The sequence below is a fragment of the Camelus dromedarius genome, chromosome 18 (genome assembly GCF_036321535.1).
Source record: "Camelus dromedarius isolate mCamDro1 chromosome 18, mCamDro1.pat, whole genome shotgun sequence".
Taxonomy (NCBI): domain Eukaryota; kingdom Metazoa; phylum Chordata; class Mammalia; order Artiodactyla; family Camelidae; genus Camelus; species Camelus dromedarius.
The window spans coordinates 12,126,100-12,153,864 of record NC_087453.1 but is presented as its reverse complement, the minus strand read 5'-3'; the positions used below and the strand labels follow the sequence as shown (position 1 = coordinate 12,153,864).

Sequence of the window (27,765 nt, the reverse complement as noted above, 5' to 3'; positions counted from 1 at the left end):
AAAGGCAAAAAGTCATAGAAATACCATGATCCCCGGAGAACAAAGAGAGAGGTGAAATTCTGAAAGGGATCAGGGCGATTGGCTGAGGTCACAGCCCCTTCCTGCCCTTGGCTTTCTCACCCACGGCTATGTCCAGCGCATCTTACCAGGTATAAGAAAGAGTACCACAAGTGTCATCTGTCACTCACCAACTTGCCAGCTCACCAACCACTGCAGAAGATACTATGCTTTTTAATTATTCAAGTCTCCAGGGAACCAAGAAGGCTGAGAATGCTGAGTTCCCTCCAGGGGACGTAGGTTCAAGAGTCCCCCAAAACATAAGTGCTCTGTGCCTGGTTTTATCAGGTTCTCAAAGCCATGTGACCTCCCTGCTTGTCAGGACACCAGGAGGCCCAGGCGCAGTGTCTGCTCAGGCTCTGTGCCTTCTCTTGACAATGTTACTCTCCCCGCCAGTTCCCTCCATGCTGTTACTTGGATTCTTACTCTCTGTTCTTGCATTAAATGTTTGTTTTACTGAACTTTAAAGTCTCCCATCCTTTGAGTTTAGGAGAGAGGTATAAACAAAGAAGCAAGGACTAGCTACCCTTCTGTGGAACATTCTTTCCTATCCAAAAGGGTAAAGGGAGCAAGAGGAAAGGGAAATGAGAGAGAGAGAGAATCAGGAGGTGGACAAGGGAACTAGCCTCTGTCAAAACCTATACATAGCTAGGAAGTAGCCAGACTGGTCTTCAGATTCAGGATTGTGTGGTTATTGCCTAGGAACTGAAGCAGCTTCTAGGCCGGGGTGAGGTCTGCCAGAGTCGGGAGAGGGGTGTGAAGACGTGGGGAGGGTATTTCTCAGAAGGGCAGGCCTGGTTCATTAGTCCAAGTGCCCGATGCCAAGTGCTTGTAAGGGCGCTGGGATCCAACTCCAAATCAGAGCTCCAGGCGTCATCCAGTGGCCACTGTGAAAATTGCAGGAGAAAAGAGCAGACGAGAAAAGAAACCCCACTGAAGGCAGTCCTGGCCAGCGCCAGGGGGAAGCGAAGGAGAGAGCCTCCCCTTGTCCTCAGTGCCTCCCCACAATCAGTTAAGGACCCGGTTCCAGTCAGACCCCTACAGGCTGCTGCCTGATCCAGCTGGGGTTCTCTCATTGTGAGCTTGGGCAGCCTGGATCCCCCGCCATAAACCAAAGGAGTAGGACAGGTCACAGGCCAGGGACCATACTTAGCACTTTCGCTCATCTGACCCTCATGTCCAGGTAAGATCTCAATCATCCCATCACCCCACACTCCAGTCACTCCTGACCACACAGATCTGTGCTTCATTCACCTATGAGATCCCTCGTGGCTACCTAGGGAAATTCCAGCCGTGGGTTAAGGCTTGGCTGCAAGTCACCTCTTCCAGGATTCTTCCCTTCTTGCCTGCCGATTGCTCCATCCCCTCACCTAAAGGATCCTCTTTCTGCTACAGTTATGGTCAAGTGCACCTCACTCCCTCCAGCTCTGAGCTCCCCCAGCTCAGGGGCTTTTCTTAGTATTGTTTCTCCCTCCTCACCCCACCTAGGTGCCAGGCATAGACAGGCTTAACACTGCCTGCTCTGAACTCAGTCTGCCTGGCTTCAAGTACTGTGTGGAAGGCAGAATAATGGTCCCCCCAAAGATGTCTGCGTCCTAATCTCTGGAACCTCGGAATATGTTATCTTACAGGGCAAAGAGAGTTTGAAGATGTGATAAAGAGCTCGAGATGGGGAGATTATGGTGGCTTAGCTGGGTGAGCCCAGTATAATCACAAGGGTCCTGCTGCTGTGGAGAGAAGAGGGTCAGAGTCAGGGAAGGAGATGTGATGCCAGAAGCAGAGGCTGAGGTGATGACCTGAATTCAGGTAGCCTTTAGAAGTTGGAAAGAGCAAGGAAACAACAGTCTCCAGAAGGAATGCAGCCCTGCCAACCCATTTTAGACTTCTGACCTCAAGGAGTATTTGTGTTTTTTAAGCCACTAAATTTGCAGTAATGTTACAGCCACCATAGGAAACAAATACATACTGATTCAGCTTCTCACTGATCACATGACTCTGGGAAACTCACCCTCTCAATGACTCAGTTTCTTTGCCTGTAAAATGGAGATGATATAGGCAATAATTCCTACCTCACAAGGTCGTTGGGAGGAAAAAAATGAAAATACCTGCGAATTACTTAGAATAATGCCCAAGACTAAACATGTGAGTTATTATTATAAGAATCATTAACAGCTACCATTAATTGAGAACCTAATATGCAACAGGCACAATGTCCGATGCCTTAGAACAATTTCCTCCATTCTCACCATCACCCTTGAGGGTAATTATTTCAATCCCCATTTTACACATAAGGAAACAAACCCAGTTATTTGCCCATAATCACGCTAGGACTGGAAGCATTTTAATCTTTGCAGTTTCTAACACGCATTTGGGAAATTGTACTGGTTTGTGCTCCTTACCGATAGAAGGTTAGTTTTGGTTTTGTTTTTTTTGGAGGAGAACAGAAGCTGAGCAGGCTATCCTGGGCCAGAGGTCCTGGCTGACATCCTTTCTTCTTCCAACCTAGTTCAGGGAGATAAAATCCAGGTGAAACTTACCTATGCTTCCCCACCCTATCCATTTAAGGGTTCAGTTACTGCCTCCTGCTGCCTCACTAACTCCCCCGCCCTGTTCTAACAGCTTTCCAGCCAGACTGGGGGACACCAGGAGAGGGGCACGGCCAGAGAGCCAAGTGTCCGATCCGCTGGAGGATGGAGGGGCGCAGCCTTGCCCAGACCCCAAGGGTACCTGTGCAGCCCCCTCCTTTCCTGCAGCCTGCATAAGGAGCCATCTGTTCTCGGTTGAATAAACAAGCAGGGGGAAGCAGCTCCCGGCCCCCTGCCCCTCAGCCCGACCCCCGCACAATGCGCCTTTCTCCAAGGAGACGCCGCCTGGGCGCCGCTGGAGCGCACTCTGTCTGGCCTCCCCTCCCCCCGGCGGCACAGGAAGACACACACACCTACTCCGTGGAAAGCAGTTTTTGTGTTTTTGTTTTTTTTTTAAGAAAAAGAAAACAAACAAAAAAAAAAGAAATCCAACAAAGAACTGAGCGCAGCACGCGTCCCTCGGTCCCCATTCCCCACCCCCAACCCCCGCAGTCAGGCTTCTGGTCCAGGCGAGGCCAGCTCAAGCGCAGCGCTGGGAGCCCGCCAGCGCCTCCTCCCCCGACAGCCCAAGCCCGAGGGGCTCAGATCCCGCCCGGCCCCGGCGCCCCGACGGCGCACGAGGGGGGCCCAGTCCGCGGGGCCGCGCCCCCTGCCCGGGTCCGGGCCACCCGCGGCCCTCACTTGTGGGTGGCCAGCTGGTTCTCCAGATCCTCCAGGCGCGCCGTCATCTGGGCCAGTGAGCGGTTAAGGAAGCCGCCGGGGCTCATGGGGGTCCTTTCGCCTTCCCTCCATCCCGAGCCCCTAGCCCCAAAGGATATGTTTCTGCGACAGACTCTCGAGCGTCCCCAGCGTGTGGCCCTGGAACTCCAAGAGGCTTTCGCATTCGCACGGGCTCCGAAGCTCTGTCCCAGCACTGATGCCCTCCTCTGCCAGCGGGGCACAGAGAGTCACGGGAGTGAGAAGCTGCAAAAGGACCGGCCGGCCGTGGCCGAGGCCCTCCGATATCCCTCCACCTGGCCTGCGGTTGAGTGTACCGGCTTAGGATTCAGACAGACCTGGGATGAGTCCCAGCTACCTCGCTATGAGATATTGGAAAACTCACTCAACCTTTGTAAGCCTTCGTTTCCTTACCTGTAAAAATGGATACAGTGAGAAAAGCTATTCGTTGGGTGGTGCTGATGATTCTACAATTTGTGTGTGTGTGTATGTGTGTACACATCTTAGAAGGTTTCTCAAACCCTGATGCTCATTGGAATCAACAGGAGACCTTGATAAAATATGGATTCTTGTTGCTAACAGGGAAGGAGCTGAGATGCTGCATTTCTAATCCGCTCCTGAGTGATGCTGATGCCGCTGGCCCGTGGACCACACTTTGAGTAGCGAGAATCCACAGCACACTGTCCAAACGAAACTTTATGCAGTGATGGAAATGTTCTGTATCTGCCCTGTCCAGTGTGTTAGCCACAACACACATGTGGCTAGGGGGGGAGGGTATAGCTTAAGTGATAGAGTGCATGCTTAGCATACACAAAGTCCTGGGTTCAATCCCCAGTACCTCCTCCAAATATAAATAAAAAAATAAACCTAATTACCTCCCCCTCATAAAAAAAAAAAAAAAAAAAAAAGACACATGGCTTTTTAGCCCTTGAAATGTGCCTAGTGTGACTGAGGAACTAAGTTATTTTCTTTCATTTAAGTTAAATGGGCATATGTAGCTAGTGGCTACCTTACTGGACAGTGCTGATCTAGAGCATTACCTGACACAAGTAAACACTTTCTAGTGTATTTCAATTAGACCAGTGGTTCTCCAGGTGTGGTCCCTGGACCAGCAGCATCAGCATCACCTAAGAAGCTATCAGAAAAACAAATGGTCAGATTCTACCCCAGACCTACTGAATCAGAAGCTCTGTGGTTGGAGCCAGTAATTTGCGATCTAATAAGCCCTCCAGGGGAGTCTGTTGCACCCTAATTTTAAGAACCACTGATCCAATAGGACCACCCACGCTTCAGCTGGCTGTAGGTGACGATCCCCCGTGTGACCTTTTGAATGTGCAGAGGCCTGTAGCTTAGTTACATTTGTGCAAAATGACAAGTATCACACCTTTTCCCAAAACTAACAATTATCACAACTTTTCCCAATCACGTTTCCCACGCTCCCCACACCTCAGACCGCCCTGAAACTTAATTTCATCCCACAAATAACCTAAGCCCCTTGCCTTTGAGGAGGCAGATTTCAGATTTGTTCCCCCATCTCCTCAATTGCCTGCCTTGCAAATAAATCCTCTTTGTTGAAGAAAGAAAGAAAGAAAGAAAGAAAGAAAGAAAGAAAGAAAGAAAGAAAGAAAGAAAGAAAGAAAGAAAGAAAGAAAGAAAGAAAGGAAAAGAAAGAAAGAAAGAAAAAGAACCACTGATCCAGGCCTCTCTCTATCTCTTCATACATTTCAACATCTCTGAAATGAAAATAAGTGCATTACAATTAAATTTGGCATCTTTTTTTCTTAGCAGTATAGAAAATAATGGTGAATCTTATAACAGATGGTATCCTAGATTCACTGAATTCTGTCAATGTGTGCCATTGTAAACATGTGCATGATGCCTGGCAGTTGCCTTCAATACAGAGTTGCTGTTATGATTTAAAAGTTGTATCTTAGTCTTATATGCACCCTCAGCAAACTGCTGTATGTTGTGTCACCAATGATACTGATAACAGTCCCAGAAAGACTCCTAACTTTGCAGATGGGGAAACCAAAGGCTAACAAAGGGGGAGGAGCTGCCCAAGGTTATCCAGCCAATTGGTGAAGATCTTCAACCACACAGTCCAGAGTTCTCTTAGAATTCTAGAGCTGGTGGTAACCTGGGGCAGCCAGCACCCTCCCCTGCTACAGAAGAGGAAAGTTAAGGGTAGGGTCAGGGTTAGGTGACTTGTCCAAACTCACACTGTGGAAAACTTAAGAGTTAGGGCAGGAAGGACTCTGAAGGAGCAGCTAATGCAGTGCCTCCACAAAACCCTGGCTAGTTACTAGAATCAGCCTGGAGAGAGGGAGAGAGAGAGAGAGAGATGCGTAGGTGTACATGTGTGTATATACATGTATATGCATATACATACACACACGTGTGTGTGTATTTTTTAAAAATATAGTTTCTCCAGGCCCAGTCCGGTCCTAATAAACCTAGTTCTGGACATGGGGCCTGGTAATCTGAAAGAGTCATATCTTAGGCCTGGGTTAGACTCTAAAGACTCTATGTTAAAATTTCCCCCCAGAAATTCCCTATATGGCCTTTAAAGTACAGTAGACAAGTTCAACAGCCCACTGCCCCTCCACAGATAGGGTTGGTCCCTTTTTCCTCAGCTGAGCCCCAAATAAAGTAGATAGACTGAATTTACCAGCTTTTTCTTTTAATACACATCTTTGTGTACTTGAAATACACAGTCCTGCCACTTTGCCAGGTCTGTAAAGTTGAATTTCACCAAGTTAAAGGGATTTCTGCTGTAGTTCCCCTCACCAATGCTACTTGGGGCTTGCCTTTGAAAAAATTTCCCCCAATTATTCTGAACACCCACTGATTTGGGGGACAGCTAGCTTCGTCTGGTGCTTCCTAAACTTTAACATACATACAAGTCCCCTGAGGGGCTTGTTGAAGTGCAAAATCAGATTCAGTCAGTCTAGAGAGTGCAGGAGATGCTGTAGTTCTAACAAACCACCAGGTGACAGCCCTGCCGCTGGTCCATAGACTACACACACTTTGAATGACAGGAGCCCATCCCCTGGCTGTCACTCAATAAAGGGGGCGGGAGCGAATAGGAAAGGGAGCTATGGGAGGTTGGGCAGTGAGAGGAGGGGTCCCGAGACAGATGTGCTCACCCGGGCAGATGCTGCCTTTGAGGTTCTCCAGCAGGTGCGTCATGGTGCTGAAGTCGGGGGAGTAGGACACGTGCAGCTCGGCTGGCTCTGAGGCGATCTCTCGCAGCTCCTCCTCCACCGCCTTCCCCACACCCACGGCGTACATGACGATGCCTACAGGGTCGAGGGACACAGGGGGCGCCCTAGGCCTCAGGAAAGCCGCCTCCCCCGCGTCCAGCCCAACCTCAGGCCAGTGCGGCCCGCGCCCAGCCCACCTTCCTCCTTGGCGCGTGCTGCCCACACTGAGATGTCATCCTGGGACCGGCCGTCGGTGAAGACCAGGCCGACGCGGGGCACGTTGAGGGCGCGAGGCCGTGCGCCCTGCGCCTCGGAGAAGCTGTGCTCCACCATGTGACGCAGCGCCAGCCCGGTCATGGTACCACGCTCCATGTACTCCACGGCCAGGACCGCCTGCTTCACCTCGGCCGCGGTGCCGTAGCGGCCCAGCGGGAACTCGGTGCGCACGCGGCTCGAGAACTGCACCAGCCCCACGCGCGTGCCCTCGGGGGACACGTCCAGGAAGTCCACGATCTGGTTCACGAAGCGCTTCACTAGCTCGAAGTTCTGAGGACGCACACTCTTGGAGCCGTCGACGAGCAGAACCAGGTCCACGTGGCCTTCCCGGCACCCTAGGCGGTGAGCAGAGCTGGGATTGAGGGACCAGATTCTTGGCTGGCAGGAGCCAACTGCTCATCTATTTATTCACATTTATTATGTAACAGATACTTTGTGTGAAGTCCTTCCTATGCCAAGCTATGCTAAATAATAATAATGTTATCATCAGCAGCATCATTATAACTTTTGCCATTTATTGAGTGCTTAGCACAAGTCAACTTGCTAACAGCATCTTTTAAATCATCATTATCATCATCATCATCATCATCATAGCTACCATTTATTGATCATCTACTACATATCAGACAGAATTCTAAACACTTGACCACTACTGACAGTAATAAATAAAAGCACAAACCTTACTATTTGACAGCTTACCATGTGCCAGGCACTGAGCTAGATGATTTATATATTTTTTCTCAGTCCTCCTAATAACCTTGGGTATTATCCACATTTTCTAATAATCTGAGGTTCTGAAAGATAGGCATTTATTTGTTCCAGATTCCACTAGTAGTGGCTGAGCAAGGATGTGAAGCCAGGTCTACCTGACCCCAAAACTCAAGGTCCTAGTCATGCTATAAGGATGCCTCCCCTATTCTGAGCTAGGGACTTTGCTAGACCCTGAAGGAGGTTCAACAATAAATGAAACAGAATCCTGATCCACAAAGAAATCAGGATAGAACAGAGCAATCAGATATGCCATGGCTACCCTCAAGGAGAGTGCTAGAATAGAGGGGGGTGCAGGGAGCAAAGTAGGAATAATTCATTCTTCCTGGAGTTGGTGAGGAAGGCTGCATGGAGGTGGTGACATTCGATTTAGTCTTCAGGGATGAGTAGGAGTTCTCCAAGGCAGGAAGGGACATTCCAGATGGTGAGGGCAGCATGTGCGGAGGCACAGAAGCTGGGAGCTTTTGACAGGTTCAGAAATGGGCAGGCCAGCATGGCTAAAACGTACAAGTTTGGCAGGAGACAGGTTGATGGGGTTGGCTGACACTACTAAACTGTGATGACTTAAGGTGGTGGTTTCAAAATTGTGACCACAACCCACAGTAAAATAATAATGATAACAGTAATAACAACAACAATAATAACAATAATACATCATGATGCACTTATATATAATTAACATTAAGTTTCATGAACAATACTTGCTCTTTCTACATGCAGTGAACTCTATTTTCTCTCTCTCTCTCTTTAAAATTCTGAATTTTAACCCACTAATTTGATTTCACTGTCCACTGTGGTTACACCCATCATTTGTGCTTCAAATGCAGTTCCATTCACCATTTGAAAAACTTAGGGGTAAGACATTTGATCTTTATTTTGTAAGCACTGGTGAGCCACAGAAGGCTTTCAAGCAAGGAGAAGTGTGATCAAATATGTATTTTTTAAATTAACCTTGGCAGCAGGGTAGAAGATTGAGGGAAAGAGATGGAGGCAGGGCAATGCCACCAATACACACACATTCATACCACACCCTTAGACCATGGCAAGGACAAAGTCAAGGATGCTCAGAATGTGGGCAGTGGGGCAGAGGCAGACAGCACCCCCTCCCACCCATAACTCACGGTTGCAGCTCTTGCCATCTGCCTGGAGCTGCCGCCCCTCAGGGCATAGGCAGCGGTAGGAGAGGCCCTCGCTCACGCACTGGAACTCGCATCCGTGGTCTACACCATTGCAGAGGTCCCGGGCTTAAAGGAGAGACAAGTCAGGATGAGATGAGTCAGGGTGGACTCCACCGGCTAAGATCCCTTGCTCCTCTGCACAAACGCAGGAGACCCCTCCTCACCCTGACAGCTCCTCCCATCGGGCAGCAAGTCGTGGCCCTCTCTGCAGCGGCACCGTGGCCCACCAAAGGTGCTAACACACTCATGCTGGCAGCTGTGGTTCCCGAAGCTGCAGTGGTCAACGGCTGGTGGGAAGAACAGATAGCAAGATGGCACTTCGGATTGGAACCATCAGAGCTCTTGGTCCAGCGTGCTCACTGGGGGGCTCTCTCACCCCTGCAGCTCCTCTGGACCTGCTGGAGTACAAACCCTGCCCGACAGCGACAGAAATAGGAGCCCGGGGAGCTGACACAGTAATGCTCACAGCCATGGGTCCCTTCAGTGCACAGGTCGATGGCTGAGAAAGAGGTGAGGTCAGCATATGCCTGGGGATGCACTTCTCAGCCCTGACAGCACAGCCCCCTGGGGAGCTTTTTAAAAACACCTATGCCTGGACCCCAACCCCCACAGATCCTGACCTAATTAGCCTGGGCTTTACCCAGGCATCTCTGATTTCTCTAAGTGTACACCTTCCCACTGGGCCAACTCAAGCCCCAGATGTATCCCAGCATGCCTGTTACTAAGCCATGCATGAAAACGGGAATCTACAGTTGTAGAAGACAAGACTCCTGCCCTCCAGATGCTCACTAACTCACAGGGAAGGAGAAGGCTCTGCCACTTTACCTGTCTGAGCCTCCATTTCCCCATCTGTAAAATGGATATATAATGGAAGAGAGCAATTGCTGTTTACAACTGCCTTCTGAGGAGACAGAACTATTGCCCTGTTGAGGATCTTGATGGTTTAGATGTGCATATATGGCCAAGAGCTGAGCTGGGGAATAGGGACTGAGGAGAGGTGAGTTGTCCTGCACAAGGTGTGAGAATTTAGGGTTCTTAGAAAAGAGACGGTGTGAAGGTGAGTAATTGTGGACTGAGTTTGCCAGTGAAAAGTTCCCTGTAGCAGGGTGACTAAGGACTTTCAGGATCAAGGGTGTCTAATATTCAGTTATACATAACGGGCGTTTCTTTTTCTGTGTGTGCGTTTGACTTCACTCAAAGTGTCAACTCACACCCCTTTCCACCCTCATCTTTAGTAAAATAGGCATATGTGCAATTTACATACACACACATGCTTTTGCGTGCACAAGTGTGGAAACCAAGGAAGAGACTAATTTACAGGCATGAATGAGAATAGTGGGGACTGAGAAATTGAGAAATTTACGGGGCCCGTAAATTAAACAAGTTCAGCAGAAGCCACAGATGTAAGCACTTGAGGAATGCTCAGAGTTATTGGGGAGGGTTTTGAATGTTCACAGGTCATCAAATGGGGCTTCCAGCCAGCCTCTTCTAGGCTCCAGAAATAAGAAGACCCCAGCTGACATCTGGGTTATTAGAAACACAGGACCTATTTTTCCAGAATGTTGTAAGGTTGCGAGATGATGTTATGTAACACTCCTAGGGCAATGTCTGACACTAACTTGGCATTCAATAAACAGTAGCTGCCATTATGATCAAAGGATTGAGCACACATATACATGAGAAAAAAAAAAAAATCCCAATGGCTTTAGCAAGGCACTGTGTGTGACAGCTTTTCAGAAGGCAAAAATGAAAAACCAGGCCTTGTGAGATTTGCAGGTGCAGAAAGGAACAGCAAAGGCAGCCCAGGTGAGCAGCCCAGAAAGAACTGAGATGCAGAAGCAGCATATACGGAGGTGGGGAATGTAAGGGATATATGGAGACCCCAACTGAAGACCCCAACAGTGTCTAAGTAACAGAAACAGTAAAGATGTGCCTATGAAAAGACACAAGTTTGGGAGGTGTATTCGAGTCAGATAGAAGGCAAATCTGAAAGAGTGAGGAGAGAAGGCCGTAGAAAGCACACTTAACTGTGGGGTCAAGATTTCTAGCCCTGGTGCCACCAAGGACTTGTGTGGTCCCAGGCAATACCTTCCCTTTCTTAGACCTGTAAAGTGTGGGAGTTGGACTTTTACTTCATTGGATTGATGCCGAGCCAATAGGGAGCCACAGAAGGCTCAGGATCAGTGAGACTGCAGGGCAGGTATAGCTCTCACCTGAACAGCTCTTGTTATCTGCTGCTAGCTGGTAGCCAGGGTTGCAGGCACAATGAAATGTGCCCGGGGCGCTGACACATTGGTGCTGGCAGCCGTGTCCCCCCTCAGCACACAGGTCCTTTCCTGAGGACATGCAAGAGTAGAATCAGCAGGGGACAAATGGGCAGAACCCTCCACAAGAGAGCTGAATGGGGTCAGAGGGAGCTACCATGCTTAAGGATGTCTTTAGATGGAATATGACTCGTTTCAGAGGGGCCAATCCAGGCGGGAGGGCTTAGGGAAAGTATAGGGTCTCTGTAGTCCCTGTGAATAGGCTCAGAAGACCAGGGCACCGGGCCAGATGTGTCAGTGGGATAAGGGAGGACTACATGGAGTAAGGCATAGGAGGTGGAGAGATGCTAAATCAAGGTGAAGAGAGTAACTCAAGGTGTGATCGAACAGCTCTTGGAGCACTGTGGGAGGAGCTAAAATGAGAGTGGGCTGAGTAATGTTCAGGTGGGCGGGGTGTTCGGAGTGGGCGATTGCTCTCAGCTTTGAAGGGCAGTGCTCCGTGCATAGAGGGGCGGTTTTGGAGTTAGACATTAAGCCTGTGGCAAACCAAAACAGCTCATCAAGGTGGGCGGGGGCACTCTAAACTTTGCTCCTTGAGAGCGAAGCCTTAAGCAAAAGTGGGCAGAGCTGGATGGAATTCGACAGAGCCTGCGGTAGGCCAGGGAAACGCAACGGCCTGGTGGGCGGGGCTAAAGATAAAACGAGCAAGGCCACCAGGGATGGGATGGATTCCCTGTGGTGGGAATAGAAATCTAAGCAGTTGGAGAATTCGAGACTAGCTCCAACGCTCCCCTCACTCACGACACAGCCGGCCCTGGAACTGCAGGCCAAACTCCCGGATAAGGTCGAAGGACTCAACGAGGAAGACGTGCTCGTCCAGCGGGGGAGACGCCATGGCGCGCAGGGAACCCACGTCGGCGCGCTGCACCCCCACCGCGTAGATCTCGATGCCGCGGGCGCGCGCCTGCGCCGCCACCTCGGCCACACGGTCCTGGGGCCGCCCATCGGTCACGATGACGGCGACGCGCGGCACGCGTTCCTCAGGCGGGCGGGCGCCCTCGCCCACGCTGAAGGCCACATTCATGGCGTACTGGATTGCCAGTCCGGTCATGGTGCCCTGCGCCAGCGGTACTAAAGCCCAGATGGCGCGCTCCATATCCTCGCGGCGCGAGAAGGCGCCGAGCGGGAAAACCCTCTGCACTTGACTCGAATACTGGATCACGCCGACGCGCGTGGCGTTGGGCCCCACGTCCAAGCTGCGGAGGAGGCCCACCAGGAACTGCCGCATCGTCTCGAACTCGAAGGGGCGCACACTGCGCGAGCTGTCAACCACGAACACCAAATCCAGGGGCCCAGTACGGCACCTGGGACCTGTGAGGAAATCAGGGAGGACTTTCCTAGGTTAGCAAAGCCTAACTTCCCATTAGACACCTCTGCCGCCACCAGGGAAACCGAGGGCATAACAGCGCCCAGCACAGAATTAATCTAGCAAATGCAGGTTAGATCCATTCACTACCCCATCATTTGCTGAGGGCCTGGGCTGTCAGACTACCAAATCTCTATCCTACAGCTCTGAGGGCTATTCTCAGGAGGTATTTATCCATTCAGGAGGGGGCGAGGGGATGTCACAAACTCAAATGCCTATAGGAGCCATGCAGGCAACATGAATGAGTGAACGGGCTGGTTAGGATGATGGACACCCAGAGAGCCCGTATCCCTCCTAAAGTGGGTGGCTGCAGCCAAATGTTGCCTTGCAGCCGTGAGGACCTCATGTTAGCAGATCTTTGGACTTTTCAAGAGAACCCCCAAGAGTTTTTATGTGACATCTGCTTTTTTTTTCAATGATTTTTTTTTAATTAAACACCGACTGGGCAGTTCTACATGAGCCCAACTTGCTTACATCCAAGTCACATTCTTTCGATGGGGACACTGAGGCCCAGAGAAGTGAAGCAGTGAACTGGAACTCTGCCCCTTATGGTTCCAAAGCTCTTGCTTTTCTCTCCCTAGCAGGCAGTTGGCTGTAGATGGAGAATTGGCTTTTGCTTCCCTCCCCCTGCTGGTGAAGGCTGGACTCTGGCTCACCTGCGAACTGGAACTGGGTTTCCCAGGGCTGGAGAAGGAGCAGCAACGTGGGCAGCAGCGAACGTAGGAGCCCCCTCATGGCGCTTGGGGAACGGTGAACGGAGGTATCAGAGCCTGAAGGGAGGAAGGAAAAATAGCAAAGCAATGGTATTTACAGAGTTCTTATTCTAGGTGATGGGCGTTTTGAGGGAGAGGTGGGTCATGGATTTATTTTATTAATCTCTCTACTTTTGTACATGTTTGAAATTTTTCATAGTAAAAAAAATTTCATTACGGCGAGATTGCTGGAGACACAAGGAACTCCACTTTGCAGAACTGCAAAATAGTAAACAAACAGAAAGTAGATTAAAAAATATACAAAATTTAAAAAGCAAAAAGCCTTTCCTAAATGCCAGGCACGGTGTAAAACGCTTTTTATGCTTTGCGGCAGTCACTGAATCCTCTCCACAATTCTGTGAGTCTAAGACTGTTGCTGTTTCCATTGCACAGATGAGGAAACAAGCTCAGAAAAGTTCAGCGCTGGTAAGAAAGTGACTGCGCCAGGAGTCAGTCCTATGCCGGTGAGATTCCGAGGACTAGCCCAGGTGAACCTTTGCAGACTGAAGCCATTTCCCACCTCCGCTCCTCCCTTTGTACACAAGGCGCCTCTGTGCGGCTGTCCTCCCTCCTACAGCGACCCACCGCATTCAGACAGGCACCGCCCCAACTTCAGGTCCGCATCACATTGGCCAAAACCCACCACTCAGATGAACTCGGAATTTGGTACCGCCCTTCCCGGCTGCTCTCAGGAAAGGCCGCCAGGGGGCGCCTTCCCGAGTATGGCTGTGTAGGCTAGGTGGCCGTGGGAAGCCCACATCTGCCCAGCAGGTGCCCCTGCCCAGAGCAAACATGGGGCCGGGAGCCCCAGGGCCTTGGAGATAAGGCTTGGGCAGGATATATCTGGCGCTAGGGCCGAGGAGCAGAAGTGCGCAGGGTTCCCGGGACATTGGCATTGGACGCGCCTTGAAGGCGGCGAGCGAGCCGTCCAGGGCCTCAGAGAGCGATCATGGACCCTGTAGGGGCAGGTGAGCACTCATCCTCCCGCGGCCCTTGGCGACGCCCTTTGAGAATCACGAAGGATTCCCATTGTACAGGTGGGAAAAGTGAGGCCCAAGATGGTGGCCCACAGAGCTGCAAAGGAACCTAGGATTCCTGGCTGCCCTTCTCCCTTCTGAGCTGCCTGGCAACTTCGCGTTTAGGCGTCACCTCTTTTCCTTCCATTCACTCCCTTGGCTCCCTACCCCACCCCATCGCGCCTCCCCCCTCCCCCCCCCCCCGCGCCTTTTGCTGAAGCTGCATTAGCCATTTTTCTGTTTCTGTTTCTTGGCAGAGGGGGCCTGCTGCCCCTAATCCAACCGCAGCCCCGCCCCCCTCCCCAATTCCGTGAATGGTCCTATTCTGAGCAAGATATGGTGCCTGTCGCTCCCTCCAGGAGCCCTTCCCATCCCGGATCCCCACTGCCTTCGCCTTCCAGGCCTGGTAGAGGAGCAAAAATCCCTCCGGCAGGGCCAGTCGTGGGAGAGTGACCAAGCCATATGTGCTGGGGGTGGGAGGTGCAGAATGCCACAGTCGAGGGAGGCCAGCACCCCTGGAGAGCATGGGGGTAAAGGCACAGGGGGCCTTCGCCGCCTCGCTTCCTTTCCTACCTTCAGAAGCCCTGGGGCTCCTAAATCTTGATCAAGGTCCCCCCTATCCTGCTCTTGGCCTGAGCCAACATCTCGCCTGGAGCCCCACCTCCACCCAGTCCTAGAAAGTCAAAATAGCACTTGCTTCCAAGTTCATCGCCTTTTCAATCCCTCATTCTGCAGAGGAAGGAACCAGGTCCAGAGAGGGGAATGTCTTGCCCAGGTCACACAGCAACGTGGCAACGTGACCGGGCTGACGCTAGAACCCGGAGCTCCTCAGAGGGGTTAATCCTTGCATTAAAAAGAAAGATTCGGAAAAGCCCTTAGGGCAGGGAAAGTGGACCCTCGAGGGAGGAGAACGAATAATTCCTCAAAAGTTGGCTGAAGAACAAACACCTGGAGGACATTCCTGGGGGTTCCTGGAGAGGGGAGATTAGGGGGAAAGTCCCCCCTCTCTATTTTGGAGACCGTGCTAGTGGGGGCTTAATTTGGAAGGGACCCTGCAGAGGTGGGGAAGGGCACTGCAGGTCAGATGGGGGCACCGTAGGCGGTGCAGCCTTGGTTAAATACCGTCGGTAGCCTGGTCTGGCTAGATGCCTGCTCCCTGCAGACCCCTCAGCACCCCCAGGCCCTTTGACTCACCTGAGCCTGCCGGAGAGCTCGGAGGCGCGACCGCAGAGCGGAGCCGACGGGCGGAGCCTCCCGGGCAGTTGGACCAGGTAACGGCGCGGGCGGCTTGCCCGAGGTGGGGACGGCCAGGCAGCTGGAACGAGCAGCGGCGGCGGCCGCATTTAACCCGGAGGGGGCTGGAGGGTGGGGAGGGGGAGGCCGGCCAGGACCCCTCCCACTAGCAGGGAGTGATCTCCCCTTCCTCCGAGGGCTGGGGCGGGGCCAGAGCGGCGCCCCCCGCTCCCACCACCCCTGGAGCCGCAGGCTTGGGCTGCGGGGCCGGAATCCGGCAACAGCGGGAGGCTGGGCGGCTACGCTCTCCGCAGCCGGAATGCGTTGGAAGCCTCCGAGGCACTTCCCCGAGGAGAGCCCCAAGGGGCGGAGCGGGGCCTGGCTCGGCCGCCGGCTGCCTGGCCCGGCTTCCGAGGGCGCGGCCGGGCTCTTGCCCCCCGCCGCCCCCTCCAGGGATGGGGAGAGGGCTCGGACTCTGGTCCTGAGAAGAGGGTAAAGGGTTCAGACGGGCAGCCTCAGAGGTTCATGGCACTCCCCAGGCCCCATCTGATGATGCCTCAAATCTCTCCCATCACAGATGCCATTTCCCTGTTGTCTGTAGTTACTTAGGTCTTGGGCCCTCCCACCCTCACCCATCAAAACGCCAAGGCGGAGAACCACCAGGCCCCTAGGCTCTCACTGGCCCACTACACAGGGCCGGTGGAGGCCTTGTAATCAGGGCAGGGAAAGCTCAGATAGCAACAGGCCCCTTCTCTGGGAGAGAAGGGGTTGGGAGTGTCTCTTTGACCCAGAAAAGACTCAGATGTTCCCCCAGGATCCTGGGGACACGGTTTGGGGGCCCTTCCATGTTTCCAGGCATCTGCAGGCAGGCAAGAGAGAAGTCTGGTCCAGGGGTCCAGCAAAAGCTCTTCCCCTCTGGCATCAAGACTTTGCTGGGGTGGGTCCCCTCAGGGTGCAGGGAAGCCATGCGCCCTCACAAACTCTGTCTCTATCCCGAGGCTGGCACAAGCACGGCCTTTGTGCCGCTGGGGCCTCTCCCCAATGCCCCAGGCTGCAATGGGCGTAGAGCCAGACCTGCGGAGTGGCACCTGGGTGGTCCTGGTGGGCTCCCTATAGGCCTTATTGAGCACCCCGCAGCCCAAATATTTAACCCATGGCTTGAACCCAAGTCCCTTCCCTTCTTTATCACTTCTCTTTGACTGCGAGCTGGTAGAACTAGAACGGCCCCTTCCTTCAGTTCATTTCATTCAACCTGCCCTGCTTTGGGCTCTTTACTACCTTGCCCCTTAACACTCCCTGCTGTGGGGACCGGCCTGTCCCCACTCCCAGGTCATCCCCAGAGCCGGCTGCAGTCCTGAGGGAAGGTGTGCGCAGGTGCCTGCAGCAACAGTGCGAGCAGACGGTGCGGATCCTGCACGCCAAGGTGGCCCAGAAATCCTACGGAAATGAGAAGCGGTAGGTCCCTCAGCGGCCCCTCCAAGGTTGCTGCAGCCCAACCTTCAGCCCTATGTGCCTGTTTAGTGCCTTTTAGAACCTGGGGAGGACTCAGGGCTCAGATATAGGCCAATCAGGGCCTTTTCCTTCAGGGGCCATTGGCCCCAACTTTGATCTATAGCAGAACTTCCTTGTAAATCTATGGTCCCCACTCATTCACTCATTCATTCATTCTTTCATTCCTCAACTGCCTACTGAGTGCTTATCATGTGCTGGGCTCTCTGGCACTGCTGGGCACCAGACATTCGGCTGAACAAGACAGATACAGTCCCTGCCCTCATGGCATCTTCACTCTAGTGTGGCACAGTGAAGTCCGCACAAAATCAGTGAACAAGATGCTTCCAGAATGTGATGAGAGCTAGAAGGAAACAGAACAGGGAATGGGACAGAAAGTGAGGAGTGAGGGTGTACTTCAGCTAGCAAGGTAAGGTGGTAGAAAGGCCTTTTAAGGAGGTGACATCTGAACTGAGACTTGAATGTGAAAATGGAGCCAGACATCAGAAAATCTGGGGGAAGCGTGTTCCCATTAGAAGGAACAGAAAATGCAAAGACATAGGCACTGGACTAACTTGGCCTGTTCCAGGACAAAAGAAGTCAGAGTGGCTGGAATAAGAGAAGGAGAGGGGACATCATAGGAAATAAATTTGGAGAGGTAAGCGGGGGCCAGATCATGTGAGGACTTTGAATTTAAACCACTGGAGAATTTTAAGATGAGTAACATATGTTAAAAAAATTTTTTTAAATGAAAACATTCTGGCTGCTGTGTGAAAAACAGGTTGAAGGGGGTAGGAGTGGAAGCAGAGAAGCCAGTTGGAAGGCTGATGCAGTGGTCCAGGAAAAGAGATGGCAGCTGAGACTAAGGTGGAGGTGGTAAGAAGCCAATGGATTCTGGATGTGTTTTAAAGGTGGTGGATAGGACTTACTAATGGATTGAATGAGGAATGTGAGAAAGGGACGATTCGGATGTTAATGGGGTTCACAGAGAAGCCTAGGGAGGGCAGTGAGAAATGTGGAGGGGGAATCAAAAATTCTGTCGGGTTTTTGCTACCTTTGAGATGCCTACAGGACAGTCAAGTGGAGATGGATATACGAGCTCAGCGCTTACGTGTCTCCGCAGGTTCTTCTGCCCCCCACCCTGTGTCTACCTCGCAGGTCCTGGCTGGAGGGTGAAGTCGGCGCAGGGCCAAGGTGAGGGTGGACTCCAGGGCTGCCGGATGCCTCCCTCTGTAGGGGGACCATTCAGTAGGGCCAGGGAGCGGGGCGGTTCTTCAATGCAGTCTCGCCGCGCCCTCTGGCGGCGAGAACTAGGCTTGCCTGACACTCGAGTCGGTCCAGAGCCTGCTCGCGTCCCTTTCCAGCCCACCAGGCAGGGGAGACCGGGCCCACGGTGTGTGGTTACATGGGACTGGATGGCGCATCCAGCAGCGCCGCCGAGACGCAGAAGTTGAATTTCGAGGAGCAGCAGGACTCCAGGGTGAGAGCATGGGAGTGGGTCCGATTCCTGCTCCGATCCTTGCCTCTCCCTTGGAGAGTTGGGGCTCCTTTACTGCCCTGCCAAAAGATAGGTGGGGATGCCGAGAGACCGGGGTTCTGCCTTGAGGGTGAGCCAAGAGCTTGGGCATGCGGCTTCATGTCACATCCGACGGGGCGGACGTCAGATAACTAGGGGAGGTGGGTTCATCTGGGGGCGGGGGGCTGGTATGAGAGGACCCCCATCCCCGGGAACCCCGTAGGAATTCGGTTGCGCCAAGACCCTGTACATCTCGGACGCAGACAAGAGGAAGCACTTCCGGCTGGTGCTGCGGCTAGTGCTCCGAGGGGGCCGGGAGCTGGGCACTTTCCATAGTCGCCTCATCAAGGTCATCTCGAAGCCGTCGCAGAAGAAGCAGTCGTTGAAAAACACCGACCGTGAGTGGGGCGGGGCCCGGCCGCGGGGCAGGTTGGGGAGGTGCCAGCAGGTCTGGAGCTGCTAGATTTGGGGGTGGGTGGGGGCCTGGATTGTAAGGGTGGGGTCAGAGTGAGAGAGGTGGAGTCTGAGCCGAAAGAGGGGCGGAGTCTGGGTGAGTAGATCCGGCTTAAGTCTGGGAATGAGAAGGGTTAGGCAGGAGCAGAGAAAAAGGGCAGATACCCGACTTGAGGTTGGGGGCTCCAAAACGGCCGGCAGGTGCTGAACTGAAGACAGATTAAAAATGAGAATAAAAGGGCAGAAGAAATTCAGTTAAAAATATGTATTCAGTGCCTAATGTATATGCAAGTGACTGTTGGAGGAACGCACAGCCCAGCAGAGAGAAACACACAGAGCTGATCAAAGAGACAGTTTGAGAAAAGTACTGCCCTGGATGTTAAGTGACAAATCTCAGAGCTGGTGGCTTTGAAAATATCAGGGGAAAAAAAGCCTGAATGAGAATGACAATGCCACCGCTACCCTCGCTGGAAGTGGGGAAGAAGAAGTAGGGCAAGGGGGGCTTTCTCGGCAGGTGTGTACATACATCACCCTATCTGATGCTCACCAACCTTGTGAGGTGGGTGCTGTCATTGTTACTCATAGATGAGGAAAATGAGGTTTGGAATATTCATCCATTCACTTAAGAAACATTTGGGCCCCTTAGATTCCAGATGCCTTGCCTAAGAGTGCCCAGTTAGGAAGTGGCCCAGCCAGGATTTGAACTTGAGTCAATGTGAATTCGGAGCCCAGCTCCCACCCCTACACCATACTTACTTTCTGTCTGTTAAGAACCCTGAAGGGTGTCTCAGATCCAGGCAGTGCTCTGGCTGGCCTTGGTATCAGGAAAGAGCCAGGTAGGGGTAAGTAGCATAGTGTGATGGTTTTGAGTGCAGATTCTGAAACCAGGTGGCCTGGGTTGGAATCCTGGCTCTGCCATTGGCTAGCTGTGTGATCTTGAGCCAGTTGCTCCTTTGAGTAGAGATAATATTATCTACCTCAGAGGGTTGAGAGAAGCAAAAGAACTAAGACACGTAAAGCATTTAAAACAGTCCCTGAAACACAATCCCCATTAACTATCATCATCATGTAATGGATGGGAACTTGGGGCATACATTGAGCCCTACAGTGTGGCCTGCACTGTAAGGGGAGAGAGGGCAGGAACCCAGTGCGTTCTCCCCAGGGGGTCAAAGTCCACTTAGAAAACGAAATGGTGGCTCTGAGTCTGCACTACAGGCTGGGAGAGGTCAGTGTCAAGCCCTAGGAATGTTACACTGCTGCTTCACACCACGGGGCCTCTGCTTATGCAGCCCCCTGAGGAACCCCTACCTACTTCCTGCTCCCCCGTGGAGGGTATAACCTCCTCCAGGAAGCCCTCCCGAGGCCAGCCCTCACCACATCATGTTGAAATTTTATACGTATTCCCTCTCTCCCCTCTGAGACTGTGAACTCCCTCCAGAGTGAAACTGGCTCTAACTTTTGGTACCCAGTACCCAGCTCAGTGCCAGCCACCAAGTAGGCACTTAGTGACTACTTGATAAAAGTCTGTTTATTGGGCTGCCCAGGCAGCAAAAAAGGACAAAGGTACAGAAGCAGGACTATAGCTGTGACGTATACGTGCCCAGTGTGTCTAGGCCAGTGGGTATTTGAGCCAGACCGTCTCAGGGGGCAGAGGATGGGAACTTCTCTGGCACGTCCAAGGGACCAAGCCAGGCAGGGGCACTGATTCTGCCTCCTCTCACAGTGTGCATATCCTCGGGCTCAAAGGTCTCCCTCTTCAACCGCCTGCGATCCCAGACGGTCTCCACGCGCTACCTCTCTGTGGAGGACGGGGACTTTGTGGCCAGCGCGCGCCAGTGGGCTGCCTTCACTCTCCACCTGGGTAATCCCATCGGGAGGCCAGGGGCTGGGCCTCATGTGCATTCACTTGTTTCATCTTCACCACAACTCCTCGAGGAAAATCAATTTTGCCCCATGGCACTAAGGCTCAGAAACAAAAACATTTGCAAAGGTCCCAGTGAGTCAGTGACTGATCCTAAACTAATCTGACTCCAGTCTCCAGCCCTGTCCTCATGCCAGGGGACAGACATTTGCAAGGATGGTCACAAGTGACTTCTCCGCTGAGAATCTACAGCCTTAACTGCCTTCCTGCATGCCAGCCCTGCCCATAAGACCCATGTGTGATGTGAGGAGCCAAAGGCAAGAAGGGTGGGATTTGGGCAGATGCTTGGGATGCCTGAAGCCTTCGCTTCCTTCTTTTTACCTCCAGCTGATGAACACTGTTCTCAGGGGGACTTCCCGCCTCGAGAGGGCTACGTCCGCTATGGCTCCCTGGTGCAGCTTGTCTGCACTGTCACGGGCCTCACACTACCTCCGATGGTATGGGAAGGGAAGGTACACCTGGGGGGGGCCCAGGTCCTCCATGCAGAAGGTGTGACCCACGAGGGCAGGGCTGGAGGGTGAGAGCCCAAAGCATAATGACACCTATCCTTACTCGGGAAACTCAGTGCTTTGTGGGGCTGGATGGAGGTCAAGGGCTGGCATGGGGAGGGGATATGCCAATGTCCCGCATGGCTGTTGGAGTAGCAGAAAGCTGGCGGAGGGCAGCCTGTGAGCACCCAGGCACCTTGCTGCCACACTTCCTTCCGCTGTAGATCATCCGCAAAGTAGCCAAACAGTGCGCACTCCTCGACGTGGACGAGCCCATCTCCCAACTGCACAAGTGTGCATTCCAGTTTCCGGGTGGTCCTCCAGGAGGGGGTGGCACATACTTATGTCTCGCCACAGAGAAGGTGGTGCAGTTTCAGGTGAGAAGCAGAGAATTCCTGTCCCAAGCATCCCAGAAAGTCAGAATGCAGAGAACCCTAGACTGTAGGATCCTCATCGTGGCTGCTACTTACTGAGCAATGCTGCCTCACACAGAATGTTAGAACCATAGACTATCAAGACAAATGGGAACAAATACTAGTAATAGTATTGATCAATACTCCTTCTCAAAGAATATTAAAGTCAGAATATGCTGGGATATAAGATTGTAGAATGTAAATAAAAATAATAATAAGTAATAGTATTGTGTTGTTGAACAAAGACTATTAGAATCATAGAATCTGAAGACAGAATTATAGAAGGTGGAAAATTATCATTATTAAGCAATACTACCCCCCAGAGAATATTATCATAGGATGTTGAGATAAAATCATAACATGTAGAAAATAGCATTGTTATTGAGCAATAATCCCTTCCAAAGAATTTTACAATGATGGAATGTTAGAGCATAGAATTGCACAATGTTTAAGGGGGAAAAAAAAAGAATTCTAAGAAGATAGACCTTTAGAAACCAGCTAGTCCAGCGAGCTTATTTAACTCTAAATAGGAGAACTTAAGGATCTTGTTCGAGCTCACCAGGCAGGTAAACTTCAGAGCTAGGACTGGAACGCTAGGAATGCGGAAGCCCCGGCCCTGTGCGGGCTGGTCCCGCTGATGGCCACCATCAGTAGCTTCTGTCTCATTCCCTCGGGTCTCCTCCCAGGCCTCCCCCTGCCCCAAGGAGGCGAACAGGGCGCTGCTCAATGACAGCTCCTGCTGGACCATCATCGGCACGGAGTCGGTGGAATTCTCCTTCAGCACCAGCCTGGCCTGCACCCGGGAGCCTGTCACTCCAGTGCCTCTCATTAGCACCCTCGAGGTGAATCCAGGCTCTATGGGGCGCTGGCGGGCGTGGCTCCTGATTGCGCTGGCCCGGGGTGGGGGTGCCGGTGAGGGCGGGCTGCAGGTGCTCGGCCACCGCTTCTCCCACACCCTCTGGTCTCACCCTCCCCCAGCTGAGTGGCGGGGGCGATGTGGCCACGCTGGAGCTCCACGGTGAGAACTTCCACGCCGGGCTCAAGGTGTGGTTCGGGGACGTGGAAGCCGAAACCATGTACAGGTATGGGGTGGGGGTGGGGGGCGCTTCCACGGATTCCAGGGAACAGAGAGGGTGCGGGGGGTGGGGTATACAGGCTATCAGCGTCCCTGCAGCCCTAACCTCGATGCCCGCCCCCAGGAGCCCGCGGTCCCTGGTGTGCGTGGTACCCGACGTGGCCGCCTTCGGCAGCGACTGGCGCTGGCTGCGCACACCCATCACCATACCCGTGAGCCTCGTGCGCGCCGACGGCCTCTTCTACCCCAGCGCCTTCTCCTTCACCTACACCCCCGAGTACAACGCGCGGCCCGGTCCCCCGGGCGTCCCCGCGCCGGCCGCGGACGCTGACGCGCTCCTGGAGAGCATCCACCACGAGTTCACGCGCACCAACTTCCACCTCTTCATCCAGACGTAGTCAGCGCGGCCTGGACGCTGAGGCTGCCGCCGCTGAGGGGCGTGCCGGGGCCTAGCACCAGGGCCGGTTTTCTGGGTCCTAGGCCCTGCCCCCTGCCACTTTGCTGCGGAAGTGAAGCATGCAGCCAGAGCAGCAGCAGGCGCTCACCCTAGAAACCCAGCCCTGCGGATCTTACAGGTCTTTTTCAGCCTAAGAAGACACGACCTGAGTGATGCTCCCTTTGTGACCAGTTAGGAATGTGGCTTTCCCTGTCTTTGCCTCTGTTTCATTCTCTAAATCAATCACACACTCTCTCTCTCCCTCTAACTTTGTAGATCTCTCTTATTCCTGCATCCCTATCCCTCCATCTTTCTCTTTCTCCTTCCATGTGTCTTGCATGCAGTTTCACACACCATGAAAAGCCAAGCCCAGCGCATCTACCCTCCAGGCAGCTGTGTCTCCCCTTGAAGAGAAAACACACAGTTTCACACACCCAAGTGTGGGGCACAGGCTCATGAGGTGTGGCCTGCTTGCTCTGAAGCACCAGGTCCTGCCCGGAATATGAGGTATGACCTACTGTGCCGGGTTCCACCTGGAGCACCAGGTCCCTTCTGGAACACTGGATCCCACCCAAAGCACTGAGTACCCCCTGGAGTGTGGAGGGCTTGCCCTGGAGTACTGGGTTCCACCCTGGAATACAAAGCCCTAACCCCTCCTTGGACTTCCTGTGGCTGCTGTGAAGCCCAGGACCTGCACTGGCGTTTGCTTTCCTGCCCATAACTTTGGTGGCTGGGCAGGTGCCTGGGGCCGTGGCCAGGTCTTTCCATCTTAACTGAACGGAGCCAAATCTCTGGAAGGCCCAGTAAGATGCAGTCCTGAGGGTCTGAGATTGCTCTCTTGTGCTAGCATCAACCTCTGTCCAAGGCAGCGCCTGATCTGTATGATGCAACTCACCACCGAGGGAGGTTACCCAGGGTACTTCTACCCAGACACACAGAGAAAAGACCACATGAGTGATGGAGCAGGGAGCTTACATTTCTGACCTCTTCTGGAGGAGGAACGGGATTCAGACGCAGCCAGCATCCCTGAGCCCCCGTCCTTGCCCTGGAAGCCACCTGTTGCCTCTGAGGACTTTACCCTACTAGGCTTCTCTCCACCTGAAGCAAAGATGCACCTGAGGCCCGGGGCAACCACAGGATGCAAAACAAAACTTTCCCAGGACAACTCCAGGCAGAATTCTTGGGGCTGACTGGGCGATAACCCAGCAGAGAGAGGAGCTTTGCATGGTGCTCAGGGACCAAATCCTAACCATCCCTGGCCGGCCTTCCCACCCTCAGCTAAATCCGTGCTCTACAGGGAGGGTCCTGGCTCTGGCTGTTGGAACTGTGGGCACAGATATTATAGGTGCCATGTCCCTGTACCAGCCCCTTGGGGTGCCAAATGGGGAAACCTGGTCTGAAGAGTGAGTTCAGAGTTCTCATCCCTCTGGGCCCGTCTTTGTACTCTTGAGTAAGTTCATTTCCTGTGAAACTCCTCCCCTAGCAGGTGGGAACCACGACTCCCCACAGTGAGAAAGAAGAAAGTGACATTTCCCAAGGGAACGAAAAGGGGTTTGCTCTTTAAGCTCCCCAAAGTCTTGACTAAGTTCTGCCCTCAGCAGCCCAAAACCCACAATGATGGGAAAAGAGAAGCTTGTTCAAAGCCGGTCATGACTCCTGAGAGTGGCTCCTGGCTGAGGAAGGCAGGGAACAAGTTGATGGGAAATGTCTCCGACAAGAGTGCCCCCCACCAGGAGAGTTTGAGCTCACTGCCCCATGACGCTGTTGAAGCGAGAAGCCACTTGTAAAGCGGCTGAGAGGAGTTTCATAACATGAGGAGTTGGGGGCTCAAGGGCCCTTCCTGCCCTCAAGAACTTCCTCCGCCACTCCACAAGGCAGCAGTCCCAGAAGCCAAGGACCCAGGTTGGCCAGAAAGCCCAACCATGCAGCTCTTTTTTTTTTTTTTTTTTTCCCCCACACCCCTCAGGGCATCCCAGGACCCTTCATCTCACCTACATACCCACCTGAAAGTCTATGTCTTCTGATTTCCAGCTGCTGGGTTGGAGGTCTTCCCAGCCCCCAGGCTGAATCCATCCAACATCAAACTCCCCTCCTCCCTCCCTCCCTCCCTCTCTCCTTCCTCCTCTCCTCTTCCTCCACTACTGCTCTGCTCTCCAAACCCAGCTCTCCAAACCTTCTTCGAGATTTCCCCCAAGAAAATCTGGCTGCATAATTTGTGGGGCCCAGGGCTAAAAGGAAATGTATGACCCCCTTGTTAAAAAATCATTATGAATTTCAAGACAGCGATAGCAGAGCATGAAATCAAGGCAGGGCCCCGCTAAGCACGGGGCTTTGTGTGACTGCCCAGATCACAAGGCCAAGAAGCCAGCCCTGGCCCCAGGATTCCCACCTCATGTTCCCATAGAACCCCACCATGTACTGCCCACCGTGGATCAAAGGGCTTTATGTACATGCCAGTTGTCCCATCTAGACTGTGAGTTTTGGGTGGAAAGGAGCTCGTCGCTGCGTGCCCTAGGAGGTGCATTACAATGCTCTGAACCTTGGTTGGCGCTCAATAAACAGCAAATTGCCTTGCACTGCCTTGGCAGGTATTTGGATTTTGCAAGTGCAAAGTGAAACCAGCAGGTGGCACTGTTCTCCTTCAAGAATTGGCGTTTTCATTTATAGTTGAACAGCTAGGGTCCTTAAAGATAATCTTAACTTTTTCATGCTCTCAGCATCAGAACCCTATTGGGTTGAGAATCATTGCTCTAGTCCATATTTCCTCCTCATTTTACAGATGGGGAAACAGGCTCTGAGAGAGAAGGTCCATGAAGCACTGAGAGCAGGTTGATGGCAGAGCCAGATTTGAATGCTGTACTTTTAATGCTGTCTGGGGGCTCTGAGATTCTTTTAATCTACATTATACTCTTTAACACTCTTCTTTCAGTTCCTTGCTAGGTGTAGGTAGAGTGTGTGTGGACTGAGGAAAAGCTGGTCTTCTGGTTTAAACATTGACTTTTGGGTTTCTCTCTCTCTCTTCTGTTGAGTTTTCTCAACTTAAAAGAAACCCGTTATAACCACAGTGTGGCTAAAATTCTCAGACATCTTACTCTCTGGGGAGGATGCTGAGGGCACAGACCGTGAAGATGGCAGGGGAGAGGAAGTGGCTTTAAGTGTAATGAAACTAGTAAGACATATATACTAAGTTCTGCTAGGGTCAGCCTGACCATATACACCCAGAAACGCCCCCACCAGTTAGACTTGGCTCTGTTCCAGACCCCAAGGGACAAAGGCAGGTAGGGCAGCTGAGCCACAATAACACTTTCAGTGGTAAAGTGGTAAACACCTGTTACAGCCAGCTGCTCGCCTCCCGGTTGGATAGGAGGGGCAGGTGACGTTCAGGAGGGAAGGCAGAGCCTTGTGACCAAGTTCTTTATGGACTCACTCTGGTTATAGAGTGTTAAGGTGGGGCTCACTCTGCCAAGCTCATCGCCAAGCCCCCATCTGGTTCAAAACATCCTCCTTCTGACCCTGCATCACTAGCGCCTTATCCAGGGTCGGAATCTCTGTGTGTGGCTGGTTTTGTCCATATACCCACAGACAGATGGTCCCCAAATGACCATAGTTCAACTTACGATTTTCCCACTTCACGCTGGTGCGAAAGCGATGTGCGTTCAGTGGAAACCGTACTTGGAATTTTGAATTTTGATATTTTTCCCGGGCCAGTGATATGCCGTCTGACCCTCCCTCCCGATCCTGGGCAGCGGTGGGGAGCCTCAGTTCCCGGCCAGCAGCCAACCACCCGACTGATCGTGAGGGTGAAGAGTTGACACCCTTACAACCCTGCTGTGCCCAGACAACCACTCTGCTTCTCACTCTCAGTACAGCATCAATAAATTACACGAGATGTTCAGCACTTCATTACAAACTAAGCTTTGTGTTAACGACTGCCTGACTGTAGGCGAACGTCAGTGTTCTGAGGACATTTAAGGTGGGCAGGGCTAGGCAATGATGTTCGGGAGGTTAGGCGTATTAAATGCGTTTTCAAGCTAACTATGTTTTCAACTTATGGTGGGTTTATCTGGACATATCCCTATTGTAAGTCAAGAAAGATCCAGATATACATACACTGTATACATGTACATACATTCCCTTCTCCTCACACTCATATGTATTTTCAGAAGGGTCACCTTTAAATGAAGGAATGCGGATCGAATGGTGGCTTTTCAGACAACAGCCAAGCTGTACGGACTAGCTGGGTGAGTTCGGCAAGCTCAGGTCACCTAACCTCTCTGGGCCTCAGCTTCCTCTTCTGTAAGTGGGAAAAATAGTGTTTGTTTCATAAGATGCCATTAAGAATAAAATAATATATGTAAAGAAAGCACTTTCAACACTGGCCCAGAGTTAGCCAATCTCTATGGGCTGCTTGCCGCCACTGTTACTCCAGAAGCGCTTTCAGAGGTGATCCGGTACCGCAGTCTTCCTCCCATTTCAATGAGGAATTTGATGGCCCAGCGG

General features: G+C 52.4%; 2 protein-coding genes across 5 annotated transcripts; one reads left to right on the top strand and one right to left on the bottom strand.

The window, feature by feature from the left end:
- Positions 1 to 2,418: 2,418 nt before the first annotated feature.
- Positions 2,419 to 15,778, bottom strand: MATN4 (matrilin 4). Of its 3 annotated transcripts, none has more exons than XM_064475638.1 (11): positions 13,405 to 13,813; positions 13,131 to 13,244; positions 11,850 to 12,419; positions 10,998 to 11,120; positions 8,949 to 9,071; positions 8,728 to 8,850; positions 6,760 to 7,173; positions 6,506 to 6,658; positions 3,463 to 3,568; positions 3,324 to 3,380; positions 2,419 to 2,559 (listed from the first exon to the last, which is right to left on the bottom strand). In XM_064475638.1, exons 1-11 carry the CDS (start codon positions 13,610 to 13,612, stop codon positions 2,514 to 2,516), a joined length of 2,037 nt encoding a protein of 678 aa, XP_064331708.1. In that variant the 5' UTR covers positions 13,613 to 13,813; the 3' UTR covers positions 2,419 to 2,513. The 3 variants fall into 3 exon arrangements, with proteins under 3 accessions (XP_064331708.1, XP_064331710.1, XP_064331709.1); XM_064475640.1 differs by lacking the exon at positions 13,405 to 13,813 and adding an exon at positions 15,437 to 15,778 and having other exon boundaries at positions 2,420 to 2,559; XM_064475639.1 differs by lacking the exon at positions 2,419 to 2,559 and having other exon boundaries at positions 3,000 to 3,380.
- On the top strand, positions 14,168 to 25,841 carry RBPJL (recombination signal binding protein for immunoglobulin kappa J region like). 2 transcript variants are annotated; one of them, XM_064475646.1, is made up of 12 exons: positions 14,168 to 14,194; positions 15,405 to 15,513; positions 16,805 to 16,930; positions 18,087 to 18,157; positions 18,328 to 18,443; positions 18,703 to 18,877; positions 20,656 to 20,793; positions 21,181 to 21,290; positions 21,566 to 21,718; positions 22,441 to 22,596; positions 22,733 to 22,836; positions 22,954 to 25,841. In XM_064475646.1, exons 1-12 carry the CDS (start codon positions 14,176 to 14,178, stop codon positions 23,225 to 23,227), a joined length of 1,551 nt encoding a protein of 516 aa, XP_064331716.1. In that variant the 5' UTR covers positions 14,168 to 14,175; the 3' UTR covers positions 23,228 to 25,841. The 2 variants fall into 2 exon arrangements, with proteins under 2 accessions (XP_064331716.1, XP_064331717.1); XM_064475647.1 differs by having other exon boundaries at positions 22,733 to 22,849; positions 22,957 to 23,215.
- The last annotated feature ends 1,924 nt before the right edge of the window (positions 25,842 to 27,765 follow it).

Coding starts and splice junctions, on each gene's coding strand:
- MATN4 (XM_064475638.1), bottom strand. CDS start 13,612: ATGGAAACAGCAACAGTCTTAGACTCACAGAATTGTGGAGAGGATTCA. Junction 9,072..10,997: donor AGATAACAAGAGCTGTTCAG/GTGAGAGCTATA, acceptor TCTTCCCACCAG/CCGTTGACCACTGCAGCTTC. Junction 3,381..3,462: donor CTCGAGAGTCTGTCGCAGAA/ACATATCCTTTG, acceptor CCTTAACCGCTC/ACTGGCCCAGATGACGGCGC.
- RBPJL (XM_064475646.1), top strand. Junction 18,158..18,327: donor GAAGTCGGCGCAGGGCCAAG/GTGAGGGTGGAC, acceptor GTCCCTTTCCAG/CCCACCAGGCAGGGGAGACC. Junction 21,291..21,565: donor GCCTCACACTACCTCCGATG/GTATGGGAAGGG, acceptor CTTCCGCTGTAG/ATCATCCGCAAAGTAGCCAA.